The sequence below is a fragment of the Podarcis muralis genome, chromosome 1 (genome assembly GCF_964188315.1).
Source record: "Podarcis muralis chromosome 1, rPodMur119.hap1.1, whole genome shotgun sequence".
NCBI lineage: Eukaryota > Metazoa > Chordata > Lepidosauria > Squamata > Lacertidae > Podarcis > Podarcis muralis.
Window position 1 is genome coordinate 46,142,066 of NC_135655.1, and position 17,111 is coordinate 46,159,176.

General features: G+C 42.2%; 1 protein-coding gene across 10 annotated transcripts in view; it reads right to left on the reverse strand.

Moving 5' to 3' along the window:
• Positions 1–2,495: 2,495 nt before the first annotated feature.
• SIPA1L1 (signal induced proliferation associated 1 like 1) overlaps positions 2,496–17,111 on the reverse strand; it is a 145,379-nt gene continuing 130,763 nt past the window's right edge. For 9 of the 10 annotated variants that reach the window (XM_028724783.2, XM_028724806.2, XM_028724792.2 and 6 more), the window contains 7 exons: positions 15,401–15,637; positions 13,717–13,882; positions 9,151–9,373; positions 8,272–8,418; positions 7,446–7,560; positions 6,190–6,271; positions 2,496–5,126 (listed from right to left, as the gene is read on the reverse strand). In XM_028724783.2, the coding sequence (XP_028580616.2) occupies positions 4,983–5,126; positions 6,190–6,271; positions 7,446–7,560; positions 8,272–8,418; positions 9,151–9,373; positions 13,717–13,882; positions 15,401–15,637 (1,114 nt within the window). In that variant the 3' untranslated portion in view covers positions 2,496–4,982. The remainder of the gene's footprint in view (positions 5,127–6,189; positions 6,272–7,445; positions 7,561–8,271; positions 8,419–9,150; positions 9,374–13,716; positions 13,883–15,400; positions 15,638–17,111) is intronic. The other variant, XM_028724797.2, reaches the window with a different exon arrangement.

A 17,111-nucleotide genomic window follows, 5' to 3' on the forward strand; every position in this document is an offset into this window, starting at 1 on the left:
GTCACAAGGAGGCGCTTGCTTTTGTGCTGGCTGCACAGAAACTTCAGCAACTGTTTTTTCCAATGCTTATTTTTTGCATTGATCAGTGAAATTCTTTCCCTAAAAAACCCCTTAGTTAACAATAAATGACTTGTGAGAAATTGGTTTTCACAGCTTTCAATGCACCGGGAATAAGAGTGCTTCAATTCCCTAAAAGTCAGAGAATGGGAGAGACAGGTGGCCGTCTAGCCTCTGTTTAAAGAGCTCCAACACTGCAGAGCCACTGCTCTCTAAGGGAGTCTGTTCTACTGACATACAACTTTGACAGAAACTGCTGGGGTGGAGGAGTGTGCTATGGCAGCTGAAGACCCAGAAGGAGTGCGCATATATTTCTCCTCAGGGGTGAACAGCTGACAAGGGCTGCCTTATGTTGAGATGCTGAAGACATCTTCTTGAAGGGTGCCTTGCCACATTCAGCAAGAGGCAAAAAAATCTCCCCAAACCTCTCTCTGTTGGTGTGAAGATGAGAGCACCTACAGTACCAACCCTGAATCAACTGCAGTCAGACTCAGCAGAAGACAAGAGATCCTCAACAGGTCAATCATGGTTCTTGGTCTCTCTCACGGGTATTATCTTTCTGCTGCATTGGCATCAGTGATGATTTGCCGGGAGTTCCTAAGGACAAATGCTATGAATTGTTCTAAATACAGAATATGAACTCACGTTTTGTTATTTATGTCTCTGTAACTGCTGCCCTTGTCCAAAAATTTATTTCCTAAAGTGGTACCTCGGGTTACAGACACTTCAGGTTACAGACGCTTCAAGTTACAGACTCCGCTAACCCAGAAATAGTACTTCTGGTTAAGAACTTTTCTTCAGGATGAGAACAGAAATCGTGCTCCGGTGGTGCGGCGGCAGCGGGAGGCCCCATTAGCTAAAGTGGTACCTCAGGTTAAGAACAGTTTCAGGTTAAGAACAGACCTCCGGAACGAATTAAGTACTTAACCCGAGGTACCACTATACTGAGTGTGGATGCGGGTAGCACTGTGGTCTAAACCACAGAGCCTAGGGCTTGCTGATCGGAGGGTCAGCGGTTCGAATCCCAGAACAAATTAAGTTCTTAAACCGAGGTACCACTGTATTCTGGTATGGAACGGATGTACTAGTGGGGTTTTAAAAAAATAAAATAAAATAAAACCTTGCCTATTGAATGCCTTGCTAATCTGTGAGCTAGATCAGGGCAGGGAAAGGGATGTTGCTGGCCTATAATCATCTCAATAATTGGCCATATTAGCTTGGGATGATGGGATGTGGAGTCCAACAACATCTGGAGGGTGAAAGGTCACCCCCTGCATTAAATAGTAAATCAACCAAAACAGAAAGGCTGCTACTTGCAGCCAACATCTGTTTGACATAGGAATGGTGATATGATAAATAAATAAATAAAAGGTGAAAGGAACCTTTCATGGTACACTTAAAATATGCTTCCTTTACGAGTAATAAAGGGACTTGTATTAAAGGGAAATTACTCACTTCAAGAAATGTGCAAGTAAACAAAGGCACAAGCTAATACAGGAACATCTGAATATCATCAACACAGTGTAAGTTCAAACAATGAGATTTAATATTCTTCGTTGCCAAGAATGCCAATAAACCAAAGCACCTATTTCACATAACACCCAGATGCCGCATGCCCAAATAAAACCGTGATCAGTATAAGCAAAATCAAGAACGTCTCCTTCAGTGCCTTTACAGCACACAGGTATGTTTACTCAGAAGTCAGTCACATTGTGTTCAAAGAACCTAACTCTTGAATAAGTACTTTTAAGACTGCAGCTCGGGTCTCTACAGTGTCAGCCGGATCTATGTCTTCTCAGAAGTAAGCCCAAGTTAAAGTGCAGTCCTGCTCCCTGTAAAAGAGTGTTTGGAGTTGCAACTGAAGTGGTGCAATACATACACATAAAACAAAGCCTCATAGCTCCGCAAGAGCTTCCCAGTTCATTCTGGAGAAGTGGGGAAGGGAATTGCTCTGCTCTCCCACTCTGAACCAGGTCTCTTTTTAGCATTTCAACACATTTTAGTGTCCAGGGATGGTTTGCCAGCACACTACATTGACAAATGTCCCATCTAGTTTGGCTCCAGACAAGCACTCTGCTATAAGGAAGTAACACTCTCACTCAAGCATCAGAAAAAAGTAGCCGGGACCACCCTGCACAGCAACCAACATCAGCCTTCCTTTTAATGCTAGTTGGTAAGTGCTAGTATAAAGGGAAATTAAAGCAAAACCACAATTAATGGATTTGTTTCTACTACAAGAAAGATAGGAATGTGCTAAAATGCAAGAAGGGAAACTACAAAGGATATGGAATGGTATGTGTAAAAAAGAATTGTGCATATTATTATTTTTTTAAAAAAGTTTTTAATCATTGTCTTTATGGATTCTTAGGCAGGTGATGTGGTGGGGAATCATTATGTAAGGAAAGCTCAGAGAATGAAAATAAACAGGATATCGTATATAGAAGAGCCTTTAAAATGAATTTTATTGTCAGATTATTATTTTTTACAAGTAGCCTTTTAGAGGCTTCATACAAGAACTCTGTTGCAAAACTCTAATAAATAGTCTGCCTCAAGTCCCACTGTTTAAAATAAAATAAAAACTAAAGAGAGAAAAAAATAAGTCAGGATGCTGAGAGATGTTAGCAATATTTCCCATTTACAAATTACTTCAGGCATTATATAGATCTCCTTCATACAAATTATTGAAGATGAAAAACAACAACACCCTAAGACATTCTATCTTTCTGCGAAAGCACTCCAGAAATACTCTCAAACCAATCCTCTCGCATAGCCAAATGTTATCAGGGGGGAGAAACACCCCGAGGGGATTTTCATCGAATGAAGCTGTAGGTCAGAACGAACCATGTGGGTTTGTACAGTTAATTAAGAGTTATGAAAATGCGTATCAAAGAAGGCCAGGAAGACTCAATGGAAGGTAAAGAACATTCCCAGTGATGAATGAGGCCTAGAACACAGGGAAGGAGAGGAAGGTTGGTGAAATGGACAGGCATGGGCTGCTGCCGTTAGGCGCAACAGTGCGTAGGAAAGAGTATCACGGCTGCATGCAGAGAAGGTCACAAATGAGATTTACCACATGCCACTTGAAACAAAGCTTAGGCAGGCTGCAGGGCACACCGGTTTCTCCCCCCAATGCTAAGACTTCATTCCTTGCCGATGCGACATTTTATGGCAGTTCTAATGGAAATGTCACGTGCCAAAGATTCAAGAGGAAGGATTCTTCCTTCTCCCGATTCTAAAAATCAAGGGAAGACTTCGATCATGTTAATAAAGGAGCCCTCCCATTGTCTTTTCACTCAGGGCAATGATGACAAAGTTATTAAAAATTTACTTGTATGACAGACACCTGCTGCATGGAGCGCAACTCGCAACGGTTGCTTCACAGCTTCGCCTTATTTTGGATATGTACGAGTGCTAAGAAATAACACATGGGCAGCGACACTGGCGTGTCCTATTAAAGTCTCAATATGCAAGCTATTAAAATGAAAATCCATTGAGGTCAACAGCATTCAGGCACACATGGCGTTGTGTGCAGTCTTAACAGTACAGCACGTTATCTGTCAAAAGGCCACCAATGGAAACTGGGGGGTCGGTATTGTCTCGTTCTCCAAGGCAAACTTCAGGGGTGCTGCATAAGGGTGCTAAGTGTCACACTGCTAGGGTGGGGCACGGAGAAAGAGCTTTGGCTCATCTCCTTTCTCGGGAGTGGGCCCTGTCAAGGCCCACAGACCACTGCTTCCTGGCCCTTTCCCTCCTTGCTGTTGCTGACTGTTTGCAAGCAAAAGACAAAAACGAGGAAGCAGGGTAGCATCCTCTACTTCCCTCTAGGCAGTTGTGCAGATTGGGCCCGGAGGGAGAGAGAAAGGCATTGAGTGGAGAAGAGGAGGAGACCCACGGATGAAGAGTGTCTGGCCCAAAGAGCTCCCCAAACCTAGAATCCACCCTGGACGTAATTACACAATCTCCAGATCAACAGGAGTGGGCTATCTCTATTAAAGAAATGTAAAATATGCAATGCTATCAGGAAGGGATTGGTGAGAGAAAGGTCCCTAGGTAGGAAGACACAGAGGGCAGTTCTTACAAAAGGAGTGAGTATTCTCTTCACTCAAGGAGCCTGAGAAAGGATATCTGTTCCGCATATCAAATTTGTACTGCCTTTCTGTCCCTTAGGTAGCTGGAAGCCCATGCACTTCCGCTGGAAAACAAAGGCGCAACAACCACCGATTCAAAGAGATGTGCAGAAATGGAATTGGGTAACTTGCCATAGCCATGGCTCAAGTCTCCACTGGCTACACTGTACACACTTGTACATGTGCACACTCTAGGGGAAATGGCTCTATACAAGGTAGGTGGAGATAGCACTAAGGATGGTCAAGCACAAATCATTAAGGTGACACCCAAAACATAGCTCACATCCTCTGGCTTGTGGAATACGTCAGAAACAATAGAAAGGAAGCAGCAAAACAAACATCTTCCTAGTTTTCTAGAAGTTGTAATATTTGCCAAAGCAGCAAGAATAAAGCAGATTAATCTGAAACTGATACAAAGGAGTGAATAGAAATAAATAGAGGCAGATGGACAAGTTATTCTGGTCCACTCTCCCAAGTCATTTTGTACAGGACAGGTAAGGAGAATGTGCAAAAAAATAAAGACATTCACATTTTAGCAGTTAAACTTTTATTTTCTTTAAAATTACTTTTTTTGTTGCTTTTATTTTTTTCCTACAAAAGGCAGACAATGATTGTTGATCTGCAATAGTTCTGGGTGCTTGCAGAGATGCAAAAAAAGGGTAATCAGAGTATGAAAGATGTAAAAGTGCTCTGACTGGACTTTCAAAGGTCATGATTAGTGTGGTATTAAAGCAAAGTCCCACTACAGAGGTGATTTCACTTTTTTTGCCAATGTGTCTGCTTCAACGTGTGCTGTTCTTAGCTCATATCAATTGTGTTGAAAACCCATTCCGTGAATTTCTTCAGTTTCTCAGAGGCGTTCTGGGATTCCTCTTGTAACCGTAAATTGTCTTCCCGCAAATGCTGGACTTCGGCCTGAAGATTGGCTTTGTCTTCTTTTTCCTGAGAAGAATGAGCAAAAGACAAAAGATCTCAGATGGTGGATTCTATGTGGCAAGCCTTATAGTGATCACCAGGGCAGACCTTCATCAAAAGGGTGTTCTCTCTAACCTCCCCAGGCTTCCCGCCTTCTAATTTACTACTACTACTACTACTACTACTACTACTACTAATTTTATTATTTCTACTCTGCCCATCTGGCTGGGTTTCCCCAGCCACTATGGGCAGCTTCCAGCAAAATATAAAAACAGAACAAAATGTCAAGCATTAAAGACTTCCTGATACAGCGTTTTGAGATGTTGTGGCATGCCAAGTTTTCTGGTATTTGCGATGACATTCCTTTCCCTCTACCTAGATGCTTGTGCCATCAATTCTGCTGAGTTTTCCCTTATAAATCCAAGGCTTCCTCTCTCTGCCAAACAGGAAATGGACCACTGGCCGATGCAAAGCATGATCTCCTCTTCATCCGCCATCAGTAGGACTCAATGTTATTCCGTGTTTCAAACAAGATATGACACCAAACCACACACTTCAAATTATCACTATATTATTCTATTAATACAATTATTCTTAACTGCCACAGGTCTCTCCATTCTCATTAGAATTACAGTATGTGGGCTTAAATCTATCTTTTCCTGCCATGCTCTCAATGAAAACCACCACTGTCACCTCTGGTTTGGTGGCTATTAGTTACAGGAGGTAAGCTCCCACAGACACTTGTCTTCTGAGACTAACAGCTGCTGTGGAAGGCAGATTTTATTTGGAGTGTTGTGGTGGGGGAATAAAGGGTCAAGTTCTCTTTCTGCACTCCTGACAAACACTCCCCCCCCCCCAGCAGCTATGCATAACAAAAAGCACCAGTGGCACTTCAAGTAAAGGGTTTTGCACTTGGTTTGGCTGTAAGAAAGTACACCTTCTGATTTCATCTCCTATCTATGTTTTCATTCCAGGGCTTCTTAAAAACTCTGTTTTGAAATACAGCATGAGATCAGGGCTCACAGAGCTGTTAGCACGTCTAGCATTTAAACAGAAATAACTCAGAAGTTCTTTAAGTCAAAATATTTACCTTCTTTAAATCCTCCTGCAACATTCTCAGCATACTTTCCAGCTGGTTCACTTTAGAAGCAAGAGAAGGAGGAGATTCTTTACTGCAGGAAGGAGGAGACAGACACAGAGTTGTTTACTTTCTCTGTGGCCTTATGCCAGGGCCACCCCCCCCCCCAATGCTTTGGACTCCAACTCACATCAGCTCCAGTGGCTAATGGTGAGATGATGGGAGTTGGATTCCAATAACGTCTGAAGGGCACCAAGTCCCCCATTCTCTGTCTTATGCAGACAGAACCAGTGGTTTGCTTTCCTTAATCACAAATCAGTGTTACATCTGCATATATAACCCCTGGTAAGTAAAGGATGTTAATCAGTAAGAACATAAGGTCCCCTGTTGAAACAGATCAAGTGTCAATCGAATTCAATTCCAATTCCAGCCAATCAGGCACTTCTTGGAAGCCGCGGAGCAGGGCATCCTCTGCAGGTGTTTGTCTTCAGGAGCTGGTTTTCATAGGAATATCAACCCACCCATTCCCTACCCCTGCCCCAAGAAAAACATATGCCCCTTTCTTTTTGCATGGTTCTGACCAGGAAGGATCCATTGAATTTGCCAGGTTAATTATGCACTGTGTGGAACAGTTATTTCCTTTGCTCTGAACCTACTGCATCTTGTTAACCAGTTTAAGGCACCAAATCAAGGTTAGTGCTAACCAGGGTCCACCTGTTATAATATAATAATGCTAATGCTAATGCTAATGCTAATAATAATAATGATTTATTATTTATACTCTGCCCATGTGGCTGGGTTTATGTCTGTGGGAAGCCTTAACAACACGTTTCGGAACAGCTGTATAGACTTTTGGGTTGGTTTGGCATCCTATGACAGCAACTGCGTGTTTCTAATACCCCTTCTGGAAAGACTAATCTAAAAACATAGGAAGACTCTCTCAAAGGTGGACCTGTTCTAGAGTTTTAAAGCAATGTGTGCTACTTGCCATAGCTATTGTAAGATAATACTACACATGTCGTCTTCTCCATCAACCAGACAATGATTATTTGAAATGCTGATGAGCAGATCCCTCTCTATCAGGGATGGGGAACCTGTGACCCTCCAGATGTTTATGGACTGCCTACACACAACACCCATGATCCTTGGTCATTGGCTATGCTGGCTGGGGCTGATGAAAGCTGGAGTCAAAGAACATCTGGATGGTCACAGATTCCTCACTCCTTCCCTAGAATAAACTGCCAAGCATCATTTAACATTTTACATACCCAGTGTAAGGCTTCATCTGAGCAGGAAGCTGATCTTCGGTTTGATCACTGTTGGAAGCAACACTGACAGGTCTGTGGTTTTCATCACTAGTGGCAAAAAATGAGGCTCGCTGGACTGGAGAGAGAGACACACACAAACAAACAAACAAACACATGCCACAAAATAATTATTTTTTTCTTTTGCAGCAGAAGAAAGCAGTCTTCTTTCACATGAAAACAAAACAGGAAGACAAGGAAAAGAATGTCCTGTAACAAAGTCAAGAACTGGAATCCTCTTCTGAGACTGTTTCCATTTCAGATAATCATTACAGAAATGACTTTATGAAGTGGTGTCTGATTTTGTTTTCCTCTTTCCTCCTCATTTTTTTCTTTTTATGTCATGTATTCTAGACTGCAAGCCTCCTTGCAGGAACAATCCTGTTTTAATTGATCCTGTATAAGGTGCTCTGGGAGCCTTTTCTGCTGAAAATGCTAGTTATATCACTAAATGGTCCACATTCCTTTTTTAAAGGTCTTTCTGGCCCTGTGGCAAAAGGCTGCACATTTAAGCCTTGATATTTGCAAATCAAAATAAGGATGAACTGAAAACACTGACTGACAGCAAAGCACCTATTGCATTTCAGGTACAATAATAAAATGGGAAGCACACCAAAAATGCAAAAAGAAACTGCAATGGAATAGTGTTAAGTGACGTAAGATTGCCATTGCAACTGAAGAGGAAACGTGGGTTTCAGAGCTGGAAAAACCTATGCAAGACATGGCAAATTAAAACAAATTTGTAAAGAGGGTGTAAGAGCTTTTGAAGCAGTGACCTGCCAAGACCTACCCTCAAAGGCTTTGGCAGCATCTACCAAGTTTGACCAGTCTAGGTCAGAAGCAGAATCGGGCAGAGGCATGAGACCAGGATCTGGCATGGGCTGCCTTCTCTGATCCTGGATATCTGTGAGGGAGCTGTCAGAGGCAGAGAACTCTCCTGAAGCAACAAAGAACATAGACAAACACACAATTAAAAGCAGAAATCAGGAAAAGCTAACAACACTCAAATTCAGCTGAGAGAATATTCTAAAGAAACAATTTTCTTCTTGAATTTCCACAGCTTCAGATCCACATGGAGGTTATTCAAAAGTGAAAAGGAAGGTAACTGAGCATTGTAGGCCAGATTAAACTAATAGGTCCAGCCACTGAGAATGCCAACCTTTGTGCCATTGCTGCTCTGACTTGGCATATCGGTGGTATGGTGAAAAAGGAACATACCACTGATTTTAAAGATTGTTATTGGTCTGAAGAGTTCCTACGATATGTCTAACATAGGTCTAAGTTTCTAAGATAAAGCCACATAGAGCTTTATAGGCCAAAACAATCACCTTAAATTATGCTCCGGAGCCAATGAAGAGGCAAGCGGATGCTGGAGGCACTGGCATAAAAAGCCAGTAATGACCACCCTCTTCAAAAGCAGGTCTTATATTCTGTATCAGTTGTAGCTTTTGAACCATCAAGGGCAGCACCAAGCAGAATACATTGCAATATTCACGTTTCAAGCTTACATAAGGCATGACCAACATACCTTTGAACCCATCTCTAAGCACAAAAGCATGGTTGGTATGAAAGAAGCTTGCTTATTCTGAGTTCTCAGGACAGAGCAGGCTGCCGGCTGAATCAACGCACAGCACTTTCACAATAATACTGAAGTTGGAAGCATACTCACCGTGTAAGGATTTCATTCCTAACGTGTACGACGGCCTTCTTAATGGTAATGACTTGGGAAGAGAAGGATATGTGCTGGTGAAAAGGACATCATTTGGCAGGGCTTGGTCTAGAAGAGAAGCTCGCGAGGGGAAGAAGTGTTCCCTTTGACTGCTGTAAATACTCTCATCTGACAGGGTCCTCTGCAACGCACGCCTTGAGGTAGGAGTGCTGGGGAACGGAGACTGGAAGAAGAGACAGGAGCGATAACTGCCAGTAGTACATGTCAAAAGCGCATGGTGTTTTTTAATTTGTTGGAAGCCACCCAGAGTGGCTTGGATAACCTAGTCAGATGGGCGGCATATTAATGACAACAACATGTAATAATAAGGTGATTTTAGAATGTACCTTTAAAAGTGAGAACCAGTTCCAGTATAAGATTTTGTCCCTTTCAGGTCTTTCAGAATGGGTGCACAGAAAATTGTAGTTAACCTGTACCGATTCAAAGGTTACACGTGTCTGCATCCCAAAGGCATTTATACCCACAGCTACAACGTGGGAAAACATATCTGGAAGTACACTGGACTAATTTTAAGTAAGCATGTCCCGAAAAGGACTAAAGGCCTATCCTGAATTGTAAAATCAATATTCTTAGTGATATTCTCCTGTCTGTGCTAATAACATGATAACCTGCTCTCACGTAACAAAAAGCGATCAGGCTTGCTTGTTGGCTGCTTGACATTTTCTGAACTTCAGGGAGATACATGTTCTAGTGCTGCATCCATCCTCCAAAGAATGAAATACATTTTAGAAAGCACAACGTTCATTATGACCGATATGTGTGTTGGAGGGTAAGCCTGTCTGTCTGTTAGTCCCTTTTTAAAGGGGTCACTGAACATTCCTGCACTTGAGTGCTCACACAACCATGTTCCACCAAACAGTGTTTGTTGGGTGCTGAGAGCAGCAGGGTTGGAGAGGCTGGTTTTTTCAACAATGAAATATTATGGCCAGAGTGCTAGGTAACATCTCCAAGAAACAGAAATCATTAACCCGTGAAAGTTGCTTGGTGGATCCACTACAATAAATGAGTAGCATCTGTGCCTTTACTGCACAAAAAAACATCATCTAGAAGGCCCCTCAGACGGAAAAGGCAATTCTCATTTCTTCTACTTCCTGCATTTTCTATTTTATTATACAATAAACTTTCAAAACAGTGCTGAAGAGAATCTATCAATTCAGCAATATTCCTCCTACACAGAGAAGATGTGGAAGGAATGGCTCTTACATCTGCATGGTAAACAATGCTAAAAACATAGGTCTCCCTTAGTACCTTATCTCCCCAATCTCCCAAGTCCCAAATCTCTCAATCATCATCACTGATTGGCTGCAAGCGCTGCATAGTGAAGTTGTAGCAGGAATTATTGGGTGGTGTGTAGGCACCAGAAGGGTGGGATAGCAGTGTGCCAAAATAGAATTAACCTCCAAATCAGAAGCTTATTAATTATTTCTCCTGTAGGAATTTTTTTGAATCCTTACATTCTGTATTTTTGTATGTACAAAAGTTATCCAAGAGTTGTTGTGGATAAAAGCCATAGTGTAGGGTAAACTTCTTCTTCTTTTGTCTGAGAGCTGCGTGCCACCAACACTTTCTCACTTCCACACCCAGGACAGATACACACAGCTCCCCTCCTCAGTTGCTGGGGCAGTTATTGCCACCTCTCCATTCATTAAGATTAATCTGATGAGTAGGGAGAGGTCAATTTGCATGCCCTTCAGGGCTTCAAAGAGAGGTTTAAAAGTTCTCTACCTACTCCAATGCTGTGACTGCATACTTTTTCTCATTTCCTTCTACGGCTGCCAAAATTGCTGGGGCCATTGGGGTGGGGGACACAAAATTTGCTGGGAGGGCTGTACCTGGTCCCCAGGGCAGACATAAACATCCCTGAAGTGAGTTGCTCCAGTAAGGCTTGTTTATGAGAAGAGAGGAGGAGAAAAGAAAAGAGAAGAGACCTCAAACATAGGAAGATGCTTTATACAGAATCAAGAACATTGGTCAATCTAGCTTGGTATGGTCTTCAATGGCTGGGTTTCAGGCAGGGGTCTCAAGGCAGCTACTCTACCACTGTACCAATGCATATGAGTATCTTTAGCGAGAGAAAGAACAAGCCCACTCTGCTACTGCATGTCTTCTGCCAAAAGTTCTACAGTTGTTCAGGCATGGTGGTAACTCAGAAGTTTGGTAGACAAACAACTTATCAAAGAGGTGAGACTCTTTCTGGACCAGACCTCACTTTACACTGCAGATGCTGAACCATATGGCCATTGTGTACTTGGATTTTAAAAAATCCCCACCTAATGAAATGTGCCTGAGACAAACGTGGGGGTTGCGGGGGAGGAGCTTCACAAACTTTTTCTTTTGTCATTTGTGAAAAGTGCTCCCCTTAGCAATTTTAGGATGTGGCGGAGTGGGTGTTGCAGCACAAGTTCTTCTCTTGGACTGGAATCACTTTGCCAAAAGAAGAGGAGTCACACTGCAGGGACTCAGTAGCATGGCCCCTCCCCTTCTTCTGACAGCAGGAAATATAAAAGAGCGGCTAAGAAAGAAAGAAGCGTCCCCTCAGAAAACAGCTAATCTTGAACAAAGAGAATGTAAGTGCTCGTAATGAACTCTTTCAAGGAGTTAGGGAAGAGCTATCTTAATGCCCTTGTCTACTAAGAGGATGTTTTAAATAAAGAGAATAGGCAGTAATAGTAACACTGGTATCAGGATTCATGAATTTTGGCAGGTTATTTGTTTAAACTAGTGACTACCGTCTAAATGAGGAAAATAATTTGAGAGAGAGCAGACTCCATTGATCATGAGGAGTTCCACAAGAGACATGTAGTAACAGCTACTAGGACAATCAATCATTTAAATGATTAGCAATTTTGTGGAAAGAGAACAGTCCTTGTCTGACGAGTCATGAGAAAGTTGTTCATCTTTCCCCTCAAAATGCCAGTAGGCAGTTGGGTGGGGGGAATACTTGCCTGTGGCAATGTGCCTTTGCTCCAGCCTCAAAGACAACACTGAAAAATAATCTGTACATGGAACCTCATACTTACAAGTTTTAATAAGCCTCTTTGGGTTTTGACAAGCAAAGAAAGAAGTTGCGAGTGCCCTCTTTTTCATGGTTGCTGTGGAAACCATTTAGTCTCTGACAAGCTTGAAATGTTAAGCAGTGGCTTTCAGCACAGAGGCCTTAGAAATCAAGGCTCTTTCTTCAAGATTATTCACTGGATGTTTAAAGATGGTTAAGTCATTAGTACTTCTGGTGAAACCTTAAGGAATTGTTCTGGGTGGATTTATTTCAAGTGTTTTAAAGTTTGGGAAGCAATTTTGGCCCTGACGAAATGAGGCATGGGTTCAGTAGAAAAGTTCTGCTCACTCCAAGCATGCCATTACTCAAGAGCTCTGATCAGAAAAGTGGAAGAGCCACTCAACTGAACGAAGGCGGCCTTTGGAAGAAAACATTCCATTAGCAGTAGTGGCTTTTCAGCAAGTGATACCTCCTTCTGATAAAAGGCTGCATGCAGAACTATGAGGTGCAATTGTGGCACCTGCTAATGCAGTATATTGAAACCTTCCCTAACTAACACTCCCAAAGAACCAAAGGAGGCCAGTGGCAATGTTGTAATTCATGAAGAAAATTCACACCCTGTCAGAAGCTCTGTACCATTCATCTGACCACAGATCAGGTTGTAAAAGGTTTCCATGAGATGCTGTTAAGATGCTGTAATGTGAGATACCACGAAAGCTCTTTAAAACAGAAAGCATTAATCTCCTTCCCTACTCTGTCTGGTGTTGAACCACAGTAGCATTTTCTAATCTAGCAGATATTCAGAAACTTTCAGATTTAGTGTTTTACTCAGACTTGCACTTTTCAGAAATATGCAAATAAACATAAAGCCATTGAAGAAAAATATCCAGCAGTTCACATAAATCCATTCTCTAGAAATACAGCGGGTCTGGAAAGGGTTGCCGAAAAGGGCAACTCCATTAAGGCCAAATGAGAATAAACTTGGTGGGCTTCTCTGGAGATTTTGTTTCACAAAACACAAAAGATGCCCTATTCTTGTGGCCCAACCCAACCCTGAGGAGTGCAAAAGCAGACACACCTTGGCAAATCTCTAGGCACATAGGAATGCAGTTGGGAGAAAGTGGTTCGTAAGATACGCTACTACCATGCCATGTAAGATCAGGACTAGACCTTTGAACCGAGTCTTAGAAAGCAATCAGAAGCCCTTCAAGAAAATTAAGGGAATCTCTGTGGCCAAATCAAGTTAACATCCTGGCCATTAAACTCAGAACCCACTGATCAATTATTTACAGGAAATGCAAGTTAATGTATGGGAAAGGTAACTGACAGTTGTAGCTTTTATTGCGCACCGACTCCCACAGTTGTTTATACTTAATCATAAAAAAGAGATAAGCTCAGCAGTCATGGGACTGCGGAAAACCTGCTCTTTCACACCAACTGCAGCAGCTGCTGGCTGGCCTTGACATCCTCTTCTCAGCAGGAAGGCGATGATACCATTCTGTAACACCTACCTTAAAGTTTTTCTGAGACTCTGGTGTCGGGCTGTCTAGATCTATTAGCTTCTTCAGCTCTTCCTCGATATTTGACTTAGATGCTCGCTTTGGTGAGGCACGAAGATCTCTGGCTGATGCGCGCAACCGAGGATGTGCCATTTCATTGCCATCGCTTTGGTGACGCCTTTAAAGGAAGGAAGATAAACACTTAGGAATCCAAGCCCTTGGGGCCAGACCTTTGCAGCACCCTCCCGTTATTCAGAGAAAATGTTTGCATAGAAGGTGGGCACTTGGATGGGGAGAGGGACTGAGAAAAGGTGTATAGGAATGCCTGTTTAAAGGAATAAACCTGTTAGGTACATTGGCTTTTCCATATCTCTATAAGAAGCTCATCCTAATAGCAGAAAGGCTGACCGCATCGCCACCGTATAACCACAGTTAAGGCAACTGACACCAGACATATTGGCTAATGTGAAGCCGTATGATTATCAGTGAGATGTCTAAGAGGCTTTGCTGCTATCATTCCCTTTGCTTTGGTTTTGCTCTGTTCTGCCCATAGTACCATTTCAGCATCCCAACCACATGCCTTCTTGAGAACAGTCTTAACACTACTACCTGTATTCAAGCCCTTTTTAGTCAATCTGTAACCTAGTCTGCCCCCTCTGTAATGCTTTACGACTTGGAATGTGATTAACCTTTGACCTTACTTTCATTTTACCCATGATGGCACTCTGCTGCATGAGCCCTCATCCTGACTCTTCAATTATGATCTCGGTTCTTGACATAGCGCCAGTTCTTGGCATAAAAGAGCGGCTCTTTTTCCACAATAGCTAAAAACCTAATTGGCAAATCCTTTTGAAATAGTACAAAAGGAAAATACCCTATTCAGATCATCTTTGAAAGCCCATATTTGCAAAACCCTGTTGTTGCAGTCTCCCCACTGGCCCCCAGTATTCCCACTGGTACTCAGTTGAAGGGTTATTGGCATTATTTGCAGGGGGGTGGGGAGTTTCTTTTTCACCAGTAAGAGTTGTCCACAAATCCACTCACCAGCTCTGATGAGTAGGGTGGCCAGCAGGACACAGATTCTCCTGGTGCTTTATGTTGTGGTTTGGAGAAAATTAGGAATAGCAGGCTCCCTCCCACTCTTTCTTACCTTTCCCATATCCTAGCACACATGAGATAAGACTCAACTCTAATTTAAGCTCTCTGCATAGAGAGATGAATGGTGGTAACCATACAAAATGGCTGACACACACCAAGGCAATATTGGGGGGATTGCTGATTAACTATGACTTGAAACACTTTGTGCTGCAGTTCAGTTTCTATTACCAAAGCCACTTTTTCTAAACAAAGCTCCTCCTCTCAATACATTTAACAACTGCAGTTGGAGGATCCTAAACACTACTGGAGAATTTTTGGTATTTTTCAGTTCAATTAAAACATCCTGCCATAGGATTAAATGTGCAATTGAAGAGATAGAACAAGAGTTTTAAAATTCATTAAATTAAACCATTTTACTTCAGTTATTTGAACACTCTAATAATCTCCACAGAATTCTTAGGTAAGTTTAAGAGCTTAAATCACTGTACTACCCCTTAAAAGAGTTTTCCCCCATAATGTATCAAATTACTATACATTTTAGAGGCCTCTTCATGTTGAAAATTAGCACCCACCAGAACAGAACAAAAAATGCTCTTACTTTCTGGAATCCATAAACCCCACAGAGTTTATTGTCCCCTCAGGTTTCTTCCATCCAATCAAGTACTTGCTAGTAGCACCCTGGCGTGGGTAGAAAGTCCTAGGACCAGAGGAGGAGGAAGAAGAGGAGAAAGAAGGCGCAAGCTGTGGTGAAGTGGCAGAATGAAGCTCTTCTTTAGGTGAACTTCTGGCACTGGTGAAAACAACGGGACTGGCAGAGTGTCGGGAACTCATGGTACTGGGGGAGAAGCATAACAAAGACAAAGCTTAAGTGTACATGCCGACATTAATTTCAAAGCTGCATTTTGTCATGCTGGGCAGATACCTTTGCTGCCTTAAAAAAAAAAAAAAACACCACAGCTGGAAAACAAATCATTCACCCTGTTAAATTAGAGGCACAGAAAGATTAACTACACAACTTAGTTACCTATCAGGAGACCCACCCATCCCTAATCCATCCCTTGCATCAAACTTAATAAGAGAGAGAAATGACTCTGCAGACTAACTAGTTTTCTCTCATTGTGTTTGTTCCTGTGGCAAAACGGTGATGTGGGGTGGACTTGGTGTGTCTTTATGTGCAAGACTGGTACAGCACGCTAGGACACTCTCATGTTATTTAGCCTCTATTTGGCTTTTAAGAATCCAGACATAAACCCACTGCGTGGTAACATATTCCCATATGGAAGGGACGTAAGAGAGGACTTCCCTGAGCAAAAACTATGATGTGAGAAACTGCTCTAAGAAATTACTCATTCTGATTTATTCGGCTGTTATCTTAGATTCCCAGTTTTCCACCGACTGATTTGCTTTGTTGCTCTGAGGTTACGCCAGGTCTAAAAGATTTTGCTGAATGTAGCTGCCCAGCTTCTTCTGTGACTCTCAAGAAACAGCATGTTCTTCCAAACTGAAATGCACTCCAATACTGCCTATTCAAACACTGGGAATGGTAAGGGAGCGAACAGCTCTTCTGCATCATTACATCATGTCAAGGTTGTGTTGGGAAGGCAGGTCTTTGCAGTGCACTAACCAGTTTACAGAGAAGCTGTCTGGCGGTTTCACATCTTTTCACAGCTCCAAACGGGCAAGTGCTCTTTCCCATTATACACATTGCTTCCTGGGCTGTCCTTCACTTAAACATTGGTCCTATTAATATTTACAGAACAATCCTATAGATGTCTACTCAGAAGCAAGCCCCAATGAGTTCAATGACACATGCTTCCAGATTTTAAATAGGATTGCAGCCTTATTATTATTATTATTATTATTATTTACATCGTCCTGTTTAAAGGGTTCTAAACTACTTGGTAACTACTCGAGAATGCTAGGATTACACAGCAATGATAAATGACCCTGCCTACTATATAGCAAAACTAAATAAACTTGAGAAGCCAGCATATATTACAAATGCTTGCAACAAATGTTCTTTCCTATTTATTCCCTAGAAAAAGCAGATAAGATGATGGAAAAGATAAATGGCCTGAAGAAACCATCATTTCAAATGCTGAGTGCTTGTGCTGCAGAACACTGTGTTGGTGACATAAATTCAGTAACACCGTCAGTGTTTAAGCCTGTGTTTTAAATGTACATTAAGGCCTTCTCTACATCTAAAATTCAAGATGGGGGGCGGGGCGGGGGAAGAAGAGATCTTATCAGAGGTGAATCACTGTTTTACAAAATGGATGGTTGTCTAATGCTATAGATGCTAGTTCTAA